This window comes from Euprymna scolopes, chromosome 14, assembly GCF_053919585.1.
Source record: "Euprymna scolopes isolate OS-2025 chromosome 14, ASM5391958v1, whole genome shotgun sequence".
Lineage (NCBI taxonomy): Eukaryota > Metazoa > Mollusca > Cephalopoda > Sepiida > Sepiolidae > Euprymna > Euprymna scolopes.
The window spans coordinates 69,935,561-69,952,509 of NC_136495.1; the positions used below are offsets into that span (position 1 = coordinate 69,935,561).

The 16,949-nt window shown below is 33.2% G+C and overlaps 1 protein-coding gene across 1 annotated transcript in view; it reads right to left on the reverse strand.

The window, feature by feature from the left end:
- LOC145293073 (interferon-induced GTP-binding protein Mx-like) overlaps nt 1–16,949 on the reverse strand; it is a 162,121-nt gene that overhangs the window by 81,210 nt on the left and 63,962 nt on the right. The window contains exon 6 of the mRNA XM_080139424.1: nt 13,179–13,317. Coding sequence (XP_079995550.1) covers nt 13,179–13,317 — 139 coding nt within the window. The remainder of the gene's footprint in view (nt 1–13,178; nt 13,318–16,949) is intronic.

The following is a 16,949-nucleotide window of genomic DNA, read 5'->3' on the forward strand; positions in this document are numbered from 1 at the left end:
CCAAAATTTACTGACAGTAAAGTCTTCTCGACCTTGTATCTGCAAGATGAATTTTGGTATCTAAAATTAGATGAAGCCAGTAGTATTTTGACAATATCTGCTACCCCATATGGTTGGTTTCGTTGGAAGGTATTACAATTTGGTATTGCTCTGGCTCTGGAGATATTTTAGAGGGTGCTATATAAAAATGTGGCTAACTTGGAGGGAGTTGTCAATAAAGCAAATCATCTTCTTGTAGTGGGAAAAGGGAAAACCATGGAAGAAGCACTGTTGGGTTATGACATAAAGCTCAAGAAGCTGTTGCAGAGATTGCATGAATGTGGGATGCGATTGAATGTGGAAAAAATGAATCTGCGACGAACATCTACATCTTTCCCGAGACACATGATAACCAGTCAGGGGTTATGTCCTGATCCTGAAGAAGTAAAGGCCATAAGGGATATGTCCTGTCCAAAAGATATAAAGGGAGTGCAACGGCTGGGAGTATTTGTGAATTATCTGGCAAAGTTTCTACCTCACATCTCTGACATGATGGCTCCAATTCGAAATTTAACAAAGACAGACATGCCAGGGACATGGTTGCAAATTCATGGAGAGGCTTTTGAAAAAAAACAAAAAAACTGGTGATTGAAGCACTAGTATTGAGATACTATGATTACAAAAAAACTACTGTTCATTCAGTGTGATGCAAGTGAAAAAGGCATGGGAGCTGCATTGCTACAAGAAGGTCAGCTTTTAGTTTATATCAGTCGAGTGCTTACAGACACAAAGACCAGATATGCACAGATTGAAAAAGAACTATTAGCAATAGCGACACCATATTTTAATATGCGGAATGAAATAACTGTACAAAAACGAGTTAATTTTCAAAGGAAACCGAGTAGTGGTCCCAACTACCCAGTGGGCTGTGTTGAAAGAAAGATTAAATTTCACACACCCAAGGGTTGAAGGATATTGCAAAATAGTGAGAAACCACACCAAATACGAACAATGACATCAGAGACTATGTTTCAAAATTTCCCATGAAATTGATCATGTAATCAACTGCACAGGCGAAGACGGTGATCACTAAACTTAAACACCATTTTGCATGACATGGAATATCAGATAAGATAGTTACTGATAATGGATCCCAGTTCAGTAGCCAGGAATTTTCAACCTTTGAAAGAAAATGGTGTTTTATACACACACCTGTAAGTTCTTACAATAGCAAGGCAAATGGAAAAGTAAGTAGAATCTGCAGTAAAGATGGCAAAGAACCTCTTCCAGAAAGCGATGAATGATAAGGCTGATCCATATCTAGCGATGCTGGATCACAGGAATACGTCAGCTAAAGGTTTGTTATCACCAGCACAGAAGAAACTGATGTCCAGAAGAACAAAAATACTTCTCCCAACCAGAGAGAATCTACTCAAACGAGAATTACCCAAAAATTTAAACAAGATGATTAAGTGGAAGAGCAGGAAGCAAGAACAATATTTAAATCACAAAGTAAAACCAACTTTTGCACCCAGGAGATGTGGTACGGATGAAACCACACATAAAAGGTCAGAAAGAGTGGAAGAAATCCATTGTATGGCAGAGACTGAGTGGGAGGTCATACCATGTCAAAGTTAATGGAGGGCTGTATCAGTCGGGTTAGGGTAGATTTGAAAAAAAAAAAAGAAAAAAACAACAGAAGAACCCCCATTACTATCACCGGTCTACCAACCATACTAATTGAAGAGTATAGTACCAGTGAATATGAGACCAGATACAGAAGAGGCGTGTGACCCCCTAGACATCTCAACAACTAAATGATAAAAGAGAAAAACCGAGCCCAACTATCTCTATAAAAACCAAACCCAGAAAGGGTAAGGATGACACAATCAAAAGACTAGTAAGAAATCCTGCTAGAGTCCAGGTCTATACATCGTGAATTGAGTCCGAATTGAAAAGGGTAGAATAATCTCTCTTAGGCAAGAGGGTAGTCAAACGCTATGAATGCCTAGGTCACTATTATATTTTTGTTTGTATCCTTTTATTAGATTGTTTTAATTGGTTTTTTTTTTTCAAAAATGGGAAGATGTTGCATGAGGAACAAATAAGGGGTTACACCATCTCTATTTTTATTGCCCTGAATAAAGAAGCAATGATCCAAGACATGTTTATTGTATATCGTTGATTACCCGTCTACACAGCAAACAGACTGTTGAGTTGGGGCACTATTCTGCAGAATTACATTTCCAAGTTAGAGTTCATCTCCACCAAGTAGATCAGACATGCAAACGGACTTTCAAGACTGGTCCTGAGACAGTGAACCTCTTGAGGACTCAATAATTGCTTCCTAATGTATTGACAGTCAAATTAAAACCATGATGTGCAATACTATCAGAAATTTTTCAGTCGCACTTCATGAAATTAACCGTAAAGCACAAAAATATGACTCTACTAGTGCTACAAAATAGAAAATCATAAATAGAGACTAGCTGATACAGGAAATGTACGTACTCGAGATGGAATGAAGATGTTATATTCCAAAAGTCATGTAAATTGATCAATTAATTTTTTTATAAAGAAAATCAAATTTTATGATTTTTAGCGATTAAAATATTTGAATTATTTTGTATTATTTTGAATACAAGAAAAATCTCTGTAGTGTAATTCTAAATAAGCACCCTATTCTTTATTACTAAGAACATATAATGTACTGCTACTGAATTATCTACATATGACCAGTGTTGGTAGGGGTAGGGGCAAAAAAGGTCTTGCACCAGCACATTTTCTCTCAAGAGCCTCGATTGCTAGGATCGCGCCAAAAAACTGAAAACATGAACCCAACAATTTGGTAATTTTTCAATTTTTATAGGTTTAAAACACCTATTAATTTATGAAAAATTCACAGGGTGTTTCCATTATTTTGTCCAACCCCTGTAGTAATAATTTCTAAAAACACCTGCTTTAAAAAAACCCTGTGTTTCAATTATTATTTTTATTGGTACTTTTAAAAATCTTAAAAGTACCAATAAAAATAATAATTGAAAGACATTGAAAGACATAAATAAGAAAAGAAAATTACACTTAAATATATTTTAATTTGTCCAGATTTCATGAGTCGTGATTTCAAAAGTAAAAAGAAAAGTATTTGGGTTTCATCAGCTAGAATCGAAATTGAAAGCAAAACCTTTAGCATTCAAAGCTGGTGACGTTACCACTGTACCAACGAAACCCGTATATGAACTGATTAAAAATAAACTAAGATGAATATACAAAATGTATAATGATTTTTTTCAATTTTGACCCCTTAAAAACTATTTTAACCGGCTAAAGACCCATTAAAGAATAGTTCATAAAAAAATCCAATAATTTGAGGCCCCTAGCACCGTTTTGCGACTTCTAGATTCGGGAGAGATAGAATTTGAAAATATGGAGACAAACAGACTGAGTTTTATAAATTAGATTAATTAAATCCATTTAATTAACTTGTGCAAGGAATTTCTTTTAGAAAATAAGATTTGGAGCACATTTATTGTTGTTTTATTTATTAATTTAGTCCTCAGGCTATTTAATGGTCTAAAGCAATCAAAGGGAGATAACATCGAGTGTTACCAGAGTTCCGGCCCTTGGAACATCCGGGGGTCATCGGAAGGCGCTTATGTCAACACATCATTAAATCTAAGGGAGATAACCAGCAAACTCATAGCAAAAAATAAGCATATTTTCGAAGATATAATTTGGGACGCCGAAACAATCTGTAAAACAATGAACGAATGTTAAATCAAAAAAAAAAAAAAAAAAAAAAAAACACAAATACTATATCTGCAAGCGCCGGGTGAAGTGTAAGTTCGTCCCGAAAATTTATAAAGAGAAAAAAAAAAAAGAAAAAAAAGTTAATCAACGAATTTTAAATATAACAATGTTAAAAAACAAAATAAACTTAACAAAAGTAAACTGTTACAATGTAACGATGTTATTTAATCAAGGTACTCTTGCATAATTTGACCCGAATTCTCGTGAATTCCCGTCAAGCATGGATCGGGCGAGACCGGCAATCATCGGTGTCAGCAGCCGCGCGCGAGCGTTGTTCAAATGTTGAAACGCTAACTCGACTTTTATTTTATTTATTTTAATTTTTTTTTTTTAATGTTTTTAAGGTGATATTACGGGATCGGGGTGACTTTTTATTTTCTGGTTAGTTACTTATTTATTATTTATTTATTATTATTTTTAATTGAATTTTTGGGAGTTTGATTCGCCAAAGAAAAAGCGCTATCTAAGTGGAGCAGACGACATTCGAATTGGAAGAAAGCGACTAAACCAACAACAAAAAAAAAAAAAAGAAAAGCTAACAAATATATTTTCAAACTCACCAAACAGAAAAATGACAGGCAAGAAATAAATCTATACATGTTAGAAAAAGAAATGAAAACACCGATGCAGGCAAAATCTCATATTGTCAGAAGAAATTTCTGCCCCCCCCCCCAAATGAGATGCATTTACACAAATGTTTATTAAAAAAAAGATCGTGTGTAAAGCATAGGTTCTCCTGGAGATGTACAAATGGACAGTGCCACCAAAAGAACTTGACTGAACAACAAGTCTTGAAAAAAAAAAAAAAAAATACGGTTACTAAAAGAAAACAAAACAATAACAAAAAAACTTGTACTTACACCTAACAATTATACGGTTAAAAAAATCTTTTCTTGGAGGAAAAAAACAAACGGTACTTGTGCATTTAACGAACCAGACGTAACTCAGCATTTGCTCGGCTTTGTCCGGCGCATGACGTCAACAGCCGAATAAAACCGAGCGTTGGCAACAAAATAAAAACAACGCTACAACAAAATAAATGTACAATGAAATTGTAAAATGTAACACATAAAAAAAAATTAAATAAGTAAAAAGCAAAAACCTACCGTTCATTTATGTTTTTTTTATTATTATTGTTTGAAATTGTTTTCTGTTTTCAAAATAAATACATATAAAACAAATTTGTTTTGTTTTTTTGTTAAATAATAGGACATTTTTTTTTAGTCTGAACTGTTTATTTTAGTTTTTTTTTCAATTTTTAACATAAAAAAAACATTGTCTATGTTTTAAACACGTAAAAGTTAATTTTTTTTTTTTTTTTTTTTTTGCAACTCTTTATGTCAAATCAAATAAATGGAAAAGCCTAAAAAAGGGCAATAAAAAGCATTGGAGGGGCAGGAACAAGGATTATTTGTACATTTTTTTTTCGCCAGAAACAAGGACTTTTTTTCTTTTTTTTTTTGTCAGAAACAAGGATTTTTTTAATTCATTAGTGGAAGGAGGGTTTCGGCGTTCCTATTTGGTACAGTGACCAAGAAACCCTCCTTTTCGGTGGGGTCGTATCCACCGAAGACCCAGAGACCACCGCCACCGGTGTCAGAAGTCTGCCGACGTTGTGTTTTCTGCGGTTAAAAATGGACTCGTCGATTTCATCCGTATGGCCTGGGCCTCCAATCTGCCAGGGATTCCTAAGAAAATAGTCCCTGCATATATCACGCAGGAAAATCTTCCAATCCACAATTGTGTGGCGAGAACGTAACCCACATTCGCGATGGAGATTTTTTGTAGATGCCATCTCGAACGCCCATAAGTATATTATTTTTATTATACATGCGATGGTTAGTCGGGATTTTGAGAAGAAGGTCCCAATCCTAATGGAGGTCCATCGACGACATGTTACACTTCTACACCTCCAACCGTAACCGTCGGAAAGGCTTGTTCTCTTTGCAAGTACACAATCCTGGCCAAAATGTAAACACCTTTTCTCTTCTGCCAACAATTTCCGTTGCTGGCAAAAGTTTAGTGCAGCCTCTGGGGTCTGGAGCTGGTCTGCAAAGTTTGTAATATTCATTATTATTTCGTCAGTTATCTTTTAAAACATTTTTCTTTTTTTTTAACTCTCTTCAAATAAGCGTTTCTTGAGTTGTGACACTCTTCCAATTGATAGCGAAATTCTCGTCTGCTTAATCGGCAACGCTCGGTTATATCCGGCTGTTGACGTCATGCGCCGGACGAAGCCGAGCAAATGCTGAGTTACGCCTGGTTCGTTAAATGCACAAGTACCAAACAAACTTTCTGTTGATAAATATTTTGAAAAAAAAAAAAAAATTAAATACTAAAATGAAATAAACATATTTTCATTTTTCAAGGTAGTTTTTTTTTTTTTTGTTTTGTTGTTATTTTTTATTATTTGCATTTGTCATTTGTATTTTTTCCGTTTTTTTTTTCTTTTTTTTTTTTTTTTTCATTAGTCTGCGTCTGTTACGACGCTCGGCTGACACCGATAATTGCCGGTCTCGCCCGATCCATGCTTGATGGGAATTCACGAGAATTTGGGTCAAATTATGCAAGAGTACCCAAAGATTAAATAAACTTGTTAATTAACGAAAATAACAAAACTTTTTTCAAGGAGATTTTGAAGTATTTAAACCGTCATTTTTTTAAATTTTTATTTTCATTAAAAAAAAAAATTACATTGATGGTTTAAATACTTCAAAACATCCTTCAAAAATGTTTTCTATTTTTCTTATTTTGTGTACGTTAATTATTTTGCGCCCAAAATGATACCTTGCAAAATGAAACTACAGAATAGTAAAAAAATAAATAAATAAATAAAAAATAAACTTTAATCATAGTCAGAAATTGAGGTTTAAATATTTCAAAATCTCCTTCAAAAAAGTTCCTGACGCTGACTGATTACCTAAAATAAAGAAAAACAAATTTCTTATTTTTTAATTTTTTATTTCCGTTTAAAAAAAAATTAAACCATGGTTTAAATACTTCAAAATCTCCTTAAAAAAGTTTCGTTATTTTCGTCAATCAACAAGTTTATTTAATTATTGTAGTGGATTAATTAACATCGTTACATTGTAATAGTTTACTTTTGTTTTGTGTAATACGTTAATTAATAAGTTTCTTTTGTTACTTAACATTGTTTTATTTTAAGTTCGTTGATTAACTTTGCTAACTTGTTTCCTTTTCGTAAACTGTTTCAGCAATTTCCGGAACTTGGCTACAGTAATCGTGTAATCATTTTTTTTTTTTTTTTAATTTAACATTTGTAGCGGGCTGGTGGATATATTATAAATCCCCCCAGTCGTACAAAATAGAAAAAATGATTTGAATTGAGAAAGGAAAAACGAATTGCTTTGAGGAAGGAACGAACAACGCGTTTATTGAAATAAACAAACTAGAATTTATTTCATGGAGAAACAAATGAAAGAAAAGGGTACAGCACGTGTTTAGTTTGGCGTGCATCTCTCGCTGTTTACTGGTGAGAAGGAAAGTCTATTGTTGTAGAGAGAGAGAGAGTGAGAAAGTCAATCCAGTTTGGCTCGCGTCTTTTACTGTTAGCTGGTGAGAGGGAAAGTCTATTGTTGTATAGAGAGAGAGAGAAAGTCAATCCAGGTTATGGAGATAGAAAGCGTGTAAGGTGTACGTACTGTCTGTTGACTCTTGCCCCACACATAGTAGCAGGTGACGTAAGGGGCGCGCGCCCCGAAAGGCAGCGGCTGGTCCGTCGACCGCTTAGGTCGGAAGCCGAATTGAAAAGGAAAGAAAAAGGTCAGGTCTCTTACTTTTATAGTTGTTTCCGGTGATCTTTTGTGCATGTGTGGATTTCCTTCAAAGGGGAAGTGCTGTTGCCCATGTGTGCGTACGTGTGCGCATATATTTGTGTGCATGTATGTGTATGACAAGAAAAATGGCTTGAGATGTGAACGTGTGTTTTTGTGCGAGACTAGAAAGGGCTCATACACATTCTTTCATTGTTCTACTGATTATTTCAGCATCCCAAATTATATCTTACAAAATATGCTTATTTTTGCTATGTCTATGCTGGTTACCTCCCTTAGATTTAATGATCCGTTGACATAAGCGCCCATCGGAATATATATATATATTAAAAACCATAAACACATTCGTTTTGTCTCTCGCTAATTGAAGTTCATTCGGATATCCCACTACGGTAATAATTGATATTTAGCACATATCATTTACCAAATACGACACTGATCACAATAACAAATCAATATATATATATATATATATATATATATATATATATATATATATATATATATATATATATATTGAAAAATAAATTATTGGTATTATAGTAAATTCGAGAGCGAGTTGATGCAGTGATTGCAGGTGATTAAATGACTTACTGACTAGATGGTTTTCTAACGAATGATAAAAAATATTTTTTTGTATAGTTTTAAAGGTTAAAAACTTCCAAGACTATATATATATATATATATATATATATATATATATATATATATATATATATATATATATATATATTGGTATGTTGCCTTGGATAGAGGTGTAAAAAATGTTATTTTCAATCCTGGTTGGATTTCAATCGAATATACCTATAATGATATGCCCTGATATGAAACTGCCAAAAAAAAAAAAAAAGATGGATGCATATGCCCACTCCATTCAGATCGACGAACAACCAACATGAGTCTTACATCATGCAACAGATGGAATCGTAAAAGTCAAGCCTGTGAAAAGAATTGATCTTCTGCTATGCCACAAAAAATTGTGTTGAAAGATACACTACCAGAAATATTTACCAGAGAAGAACACTCACAATTTCCATCAAAAAAGGAAGCAAAGAAAAGGTGGACTGATACCAGAGTTACATTATTATGCACAGAGTTTCTTGGAAAACTTCGAAATCAGACATGTTATTTATTTTGGACATTTTATGCTACCTGGATTATCGTGAGCATAATCCCATCTTCCATCCAATCCCAATCACATTACATCACTGTCTTTAAGACTCACATTATACACCAACATTATTTCTCTCCATGTAACACACAAGGTATCTTCGATAAGTTTTGACACTTCTTTTGTAAAGGCATTTAAAATTGTTGTAGACTCTTGAAAATTCTATACATCTTATGAGATGACTGACCAATTTTTATGATTTCAGGTTCAAACGAACAGCTACATGGGGAATTGGAATACACCCTACTAAAGCCTGATTGTCACAGCTACTGAATTTCAAAATTGCAATCTGAACGTGAGGACACTTTAGAAGAACAAGATGCAATAAAATTTTGTTTTTAACTTGGAAAAATGCCACAGAAACGTATAGAATGCTTCAGACTGTTTTTGGACCATCTTATATGAATCGAGCATAAGCTTTTGAGTAGCATAAGAGATTCAAGGAAGGCAGAGAGTCTGTGATGGATGATGAGAGGTGTGGGAGGAGTAAGAAAGTCAAAACAACAGAGTTGATTGGCTAAATAAAGAATTCCAACAATAAGGATCGTCATGTTTCTATAGAGACAATAAGTGTCAATGTGGGGACTGTACACACAATTATTTGCGATGCGGAAGATTTGCATGAAGTTTTTCCCAAGGGTGCTCAGAGAAAATCATCTTTGTCACAGACTATTTGACCAAGATGGGCATTAAGACAGTTCCTCATTTTTCCTATAGTCTAGACTTTGCTCCCTGTGACTTTTGGTTATTCCTTAAGCTCAAAGAAAATCTTAGAGGCTGTCGTTATGAGACAATTGAAGACAGAAAAGGCTATGACAGGGGTCATTGACATGCTCACACAAGAGGACTTCCATAGGGCCTTCAAGAAGTTGTTTGAACTGTACAACAAATGAATTGAAGCTGGAGGAGATTACTTCGAAGGAGACTAGAGTGTCATATGTGTACTGTGGGATACATTTATGAAAATGTACAACAAATTATTTCTATTGATTTTCAAACAAAGATAAAATATATTTTGCCTATCTTTTATTTATTTTATTTTTGCGCTCAAAAAAAGCCAGTTGTCATCTGCTCGTTTCCATTATGTAAACAAAACAGGAGGAAAAAAGGAGGAGACCTGTGAACAGGAGGAGAAGGAAGAGAAAGAGATACTATGAATGAACGGTAGAAGAAGAAAGAGAAAAGAAAGCTCATAGACAAGTAAGAGGGGAGGGAGAGAAAGGATAGAAGGGGAATAAATAAGAGCACCGGATTACCGGTGTAGGGTAAGGAATGAGGTCCCTTGAAAAAAGAAGAGGAGAGTCCGTACACATGAGGCACGGACGCAAAAAGTTCTTCTCCTAAAAGACAATGTTGGACAGGCAGAGTACAACTCTAGAATACAGTCCTCACTCCTCCCGTAAACCCCACTATTGAAGTGAGTAATCTTTTTACCTTAATGTTCTGAATTGCAGTGTTGTCATGTTTTCATGTTTGTTAATAAATTCTTGTCGTTTATACTTGTTGTACGTTTAGTAATTATTAAAGCTGGTCAGTAGTTTTGGGACTTGGAAGAACCTAAACCCGTACCAACACATATATATATAGAGAGAGATAGACCATATATAGAGAGAAGGGACTGATAAAAGTTGTCAGTGGCAGTCAAACCTTTGCGCTGAGAAGCGAAGGTAAGAGGTGGCGAATGCAGCGAAAGTGGAGCAGCGAAAGGCGACGACTGCAACGACTACAATAGCTAACGTGGAGCGGCCAACTCTCGCGTGTGTGCACCTAATGAAAACATGAGTGAGAAGGAGTGGAGACAATGGGCAAAGTGAGAGGAATCACTACATATGTGCACATGTAATTGATTACGACATTGAATAATGGGGAATACAAACGCTATTAAGCAAGACAAAAATAAACCCAATGACGATATAGCTGGACGAAAAATCAAAAGAATGGCGCAGTACTAATGACAGACCAGTGATTTCATAGGAACTTCAGAAATACGAATTCAGAGCCAACCGTGTGTGCATAATTGTAAACAACAGAGGAAGGCGATTAAATATAAACAAACCATAGGAAAGAGATCTAAACACAAAAGGAAGGACATATTTTAAAAGGAAATCTGTGAATTATCAATCCAAAACTTTTCATCTCTTTCGCATCTTTCTCATAATTTCTAGGTACGGACAAAATGAATGCCGATGCTCAAAATGTATAAAAATTTTGACCCCTCCCTTTACTTAAAATTTCACCAAAAAATCAGGAAATTAACCAATTTTAATGAAAATTTCAATATTTATCAAATAATGATCGAGGAATATAATAAACTAATTATTTTTATTTAAATTTAAGTGGAAATGTATTATTTTGTTTAAACAAAAAATACATTTACTAAAGTTATGATTTTCAATAGTAAATAAAAAACAAGACTTTATTTTTGCTTTTTTATATAAATAAAGCATCGTAATTTGTAACAATAAAAAAAAAAAAATAATTTTTACAGGAACATTACGAAAAAAGCCCCTAAAGTCTGTATTAATGAATTCGATATAACTCAAAGAAAAATGAATTTCTCAAACTATCGATATTACCATTGAATTAAGTATTGCTTATTTAATATTTTCACAAAAAAAAAATTATAAGAGCAAAAATATTTCTTTTTTTTTTTAAATTACAGATTTGGCATAATTTTTATGTGCAAAATTTTAATAATTTCTTTGCTCGCAAGAATGTGAAACTTTCGGTGTAACATAATTTTTATATAATATTGGCCAATAATTAAAAAAAAATTAATTTAAAAACAGGAACATAGAAAAATAATTAAATTAAAAAATAGTAAAATTTATACAAACGTTTATGATAGAAATGTATGGATGCACGTCTGAGAGGGGAAAAAAGAAACCCAGTGTCTCGCCTTCCTTTTAATTACATGACGCCATTCTCAGACAGCTTTTCGACTGTCTCAGATTTTGGGCCTCCGTATATTCTGTATTTCCAAAAGTATGGTTTGTTGCGCTTTTGTGAACGGAAAAAACATTCGTTTTGTGGGCTAATTCAGCTATTTTTGTGCAAACAAGGTGGGATTTTTTATTTAATTCAATATCTTAGAATTTTACTTTACTAATTATCTTTGAAATAGACCCAGAAAACTAATATTTATCTCTAAAAAGATTTTTTAAATGAATTTATTTAACTTCAAAATTTAGCTGAATTGGTTAGCTCGCCGTGAAAACATTTTTCATAACTTTTTTTCACATATACAAATTTATTTTTTCTTTGGGAAATTAAGTTTAGTCCTTAATGTTTCAAACTAGCAAAAATAATTATGATAAATCAGCTTTCAAAACTAAGTCCTCCTATTCTTATTTGTTTATTTTTGCCCGTACCTAATAATTTATGATTCATCTCAAACAGAGCAGACGAACTTTTCCTTTATGAATATAAACTGTTACATGCTGGTTATATATATTTTCTCTTGGTAAAATTTTAATGACATCACACTATTTCACTTAGTTCGTATATATATTTTTTTCTTTTCTTTTCTTGAATTTTATTTATTTTTATATAAATAAAAGTTTGTAAATTTTCATCAATGTTTGTCCTCGTTATTTTCTATGTGATTTCATTGTCCAGTACATTTCATTTTATTGTTGTCTTCGAGATGGATTTCCCTTTCCATACCAATGCATTACCAAGGAATCTGGGAAATTTCTTTTTCTGTCTTTTTTTATATCTCGTTACGTCACTCATCTCTCCCATCCCCAATGGGGCTGGGATACAGTGTAACAAGTATCAAGAAAAGTACCCATATGAAAAAGTCTGGAAGCTTCTTGAAGGCACCTCGTATCTCGTCAACCTTCATTAACCGGGTTTCACATCCATATACCATCATACTGCATACGCATGCCTCGTAGACTCTTCACTTGGTCAACAGTGGTAATGCTATACTGGTTAATGCGGCAGATTACTAAGCTTACTACATTAGTTGTTGATGTTGTTGAGCATTCTTCATAACGATCGTTTTTGTTGATATTTGTTTCTCTGATATCTTTCTATTAAGAATTCTTTCTAGACGTATACTGGTTACTTACATGAGGAACCATGTGATGGTTGCCAACGTTGCTAAGTGAAAGTGATTCTGTGGGATGAACTGGGTTCGAACTTGGCACACCCAGGTTATTAGTCTGCCACTAAACCACCATCACTTCCCTGCTGATTTGATAATAATTATCATGCCATCATCATAATTAGTTTAGCATCTTGTTTTAAAATAAATAAAACAGATGATGATGATGATGATGATGATGATGACAACGATGACGACGACGACGATGGTGGTGGCACCATCATAACTGGTTTAGGGTCATGTTTTAAACCAAATAAAACTAACTAATAGAGAAAACTTCTTAGAGATGCACAAAAAAGGTTGATTTTCTTACCGTATGTTCGTGCAGTTTCTGGATCATATTCTTTAGCCAGTTTCAAAGCCTCTGTTGTTGCCAAGTCAGTTGTACAGGGGCACACAGTCAGGATAATCGATTCCTTTCTGGAGGTATATTTTCTCAGCAAGCTAATAATCTGTTTAAAAGGATAAAATGAAAAGAATCAAATCCAATGAACCCCAGTTTTAGTTATTGTCCAGAATTCTCCTTATATTAAAATAAAAAAAATCTGCATGATGTACGTACACATAGTTTTATTTTTAAATAAGAAAATCAAATTTTTTTGAGTATGCAAGGAGTGATTACCTAACCAAACAATATTTTTAACTTAAAAAAAAAAAAAAAAAAAAAGAAAGATAGCTCACTTTAAAATTATTTTCTTTTTAAAAATAAAACTATTTGACCAATTTAAGTAATTTTTGGAATGATATTTTCATGGGTACGTACATCATACTTTTTTTCTATTTTTTTTTTTTTTTTTTTAATATCGGAGGAATTCTGGACAAGAACCCCAATTTTATTTAGATATTATAAAATTGAAGAGTGAACAATTTTATAATCTGGAGAAAATAAAAAGAATCAGATTCTATGTATATAATTATGTAGACATATAATATTATAAGATAATATATTTTGCATATATATATATATATATATATATATATATAAGTAAATTTTTGGTACAACAGAATGGAAGGATAAATTTTAGAGGAAACATCATTTAATCTAAATACCAAAAAACAAGAAATGGGCAGATGAAAATAAATTTTTTTTTTTTTTTTTTTTTTTTTTTTTTTTTTTTTCTTTTTTTTTTTTCTTTTTTCCTGTTTGGCGATCACTTGTTGAGTATAAATAGGTGTGCCGATCAATATTCCGATGGGTGGTTTTCTGTTTTATACAGTGCTAGGTCGAACTATCACCTCAATATCATTGAGGCGTTAGTTATTAACAACTCTCGACCTAGCCTGTGTAGACAAAAGATTCTTAGACATCAGTTGGAGATATTCATTGATTTAAAACCACCTGAACAGTGAGAATTTTAATTTTTTTTTTTTTTTTTTTTTTTTTTTTTTCTCTCACTGTTCTTCCAACTGCAACCAATATTCCCCACTTCCCTCATTCGTTTTTCTTAGTTTTTAATCTATCATTCTGACGTCTCCTCTTAGAGGGTCAGATGATAAGGCCTTAAGGAAAAAAAAAATTTTATTTTCATCTGCCCATTTCTTGTTTTTTGGTATTTAGATTAAATGATGTTTCCTCTAAAATATATATATATATATATATATATATATATATATATAGTATTTACTTCATTAGTGCACAATGTGCAAGTAGTATCCGTTTGAAAGTAAATTCATGGCAAAAGAAGTCACACAGAAACGTTTGTTTTATTCCTGATGTAAATCATCAAGCTAAATGCCTTTAGAAATAATTAGCCTGATTTCTTTTGTGTCTGGATAGCTTACTTGCCATAAATATATTTTCATGCTACTCTATATTACATTTTTTTTTTTACAAAAGGGTTACCTTATATCAAAGCCCAGAGGTCACTGGAAGATAAAGCTTAATGTGTGCCTCGTAGTCATTGGAACAGTAGCGTAGTAATGGTTTGTGGTGGAAATTTGATATAATTTGATTATTTACGAGCTCAGTTCAATAAGTACTTGTTTATGTTGAACTTGAAGACGACAATATTGCAGTCAGCTGGAAAGCAGACCAGTGGAACAGAGTTCCACAGGTGGGCAGTTCTAGGAAAGAAGCTTTGTTCATGGAATCCACGTTTAGGTTTACGCACTTATAGAGAATGGGAGAATTTACTGATAATGATGTTGATTAGATGAGTGTTTTTTGTGAAAGATTGGAGTTCAGTCGAACACTTGCCATGAAAATGAGAATAGGGCTGCAAAATGCTCGCAACATCTCTTCTGTGGAAAAGAGGTTGCCAGGAAGAGAAAAGGGCAGCACCTACTAGATTACGAAGTCAGTTTTGAACTCTGTCAAAGCAGGATAGCCACTCCAAGCAGTTCCTGCCTAGATGTGACAACAGTACTTCATTCTAGGACGTACTTGGCTCTTATGCAGGTCTTAACATGGAGCATACTCAAGGTGAGAGCCATTCATTTCATTAGTGGTAATATGTGGGTCAGAGTGTTGATGATGGAAAGATAGAAGTTTGGTTTTAGATGCATTAAAATCAACCAGCTGTCTTTTTTCCCCATTGTACCACCTGCCCAAGATCAGAGGAAAGAGAATCAGAAAGATCTTGGCCATTTCCAGCCTTTGAAGTGTTGCGAAAGGTGATAGTGTCATCTGCATAAATGTCTGCAAATGATCTAAGAATGTGATTTGGGAGATCGTCGATGAAAACAAGGAAGAGAGTTGACCCAGAATGAAACTTTGAGGAACAACAGCATTAATACTGTAAGCTTCTGATTTTTGCCTATCAACCACTTCTCTTATAAACCAATCAGAGAAGAATGATTTAATAATTGAGAAGACATTTACAGCTTTTCCGTAGCTGGAGATCTTGTGTAGTTGGCCTTTATGCTACACCCTAACAAAAGCTTCTGATATGCTGAGAGCAATTCATTTGAAGATATGTGCTATATAATTTAATTAGAAAATTAACCATGACGGATCGACAGATTAGGCTGTGCAGATTTATCTATAAATTCAATTTCAAATTGAATTATAACAGACCAAAAACCAAAGATTTTCAGAGATGTGAAGACACACAGAAAAATTCAACATTTTATTTTACTAATAAATCACCATTTATCAAGGCCAAAAGCCACTTGAGGATAAGGGTTATAATGAGATTGTTAGTTGAATAAGTTGTAAAATTCATTTGCTGAAACTGTTTTGTTTCATTAATGAATAATGATTTAGTATTTGAAGAAAAATTACAAAGAATTCATTAAAAATTCATTAATATTATATATTCAAATACTTACTAATATTTACTAAAATTCAGTTACGTATGTAATTTACTAAAGTTTAATTTACAATTAAAATAGGCATTTCGTATTATATGGATTATTCGGACTACTTTTCTCAACTTGATCATTATATTCAAAACATTTTCATCAATGTAACCGTTGACCTTCTTCAGATGTAGCTTGTTGAATCTGGGAATTTTTTCATCCAAATCAGAACTCTACATGGAATATCGAATGTAGCCCTTTATTTAATCCATGGGAGTAGCGTGATTTTGTTTCGTCAGCCATGACTGAGTAGAAGTCCTAAGTAATTTGCGATTGTATTTTGAGTATTGATTGCACTGAGGATAGAACATTAAGTATAACTTAGAACAAAACTTGACCAAATATTTCATCTGTTGTGCCACGGGCCTTGCTAGTAAAATTCATTTAAAAGTTACACTTCTTTAGAGGTTGAAGGTTTAATCCTTAGTGCGGCAGATACTCAAAATACAATTGCACATTATTTAAGACTTCTGCAACAACCTACATAAATAAAGACATGGCCTTTTCACTAAATTCATGCAACCTACTGATGCCATAGGACAACGTCTGAAAACACAACCGGAAATTCTTTCATTGTATCGAATTGCAGAGGGAAATTAGGAAAATGATCCTCAAGTGATTGTATTTTCTTTTTTTAGAGACAAGGAATTATTTTCCATTTGAAGACATGCAATTAAAAGAGAATTTCTTGATGGGAAAATACAATAAAGTAAGAAATGTTTATATCTTTTTAAGTTTATTTATTTATTTATTATAAATTTTTTATTTTAGAAATCTAAAATGA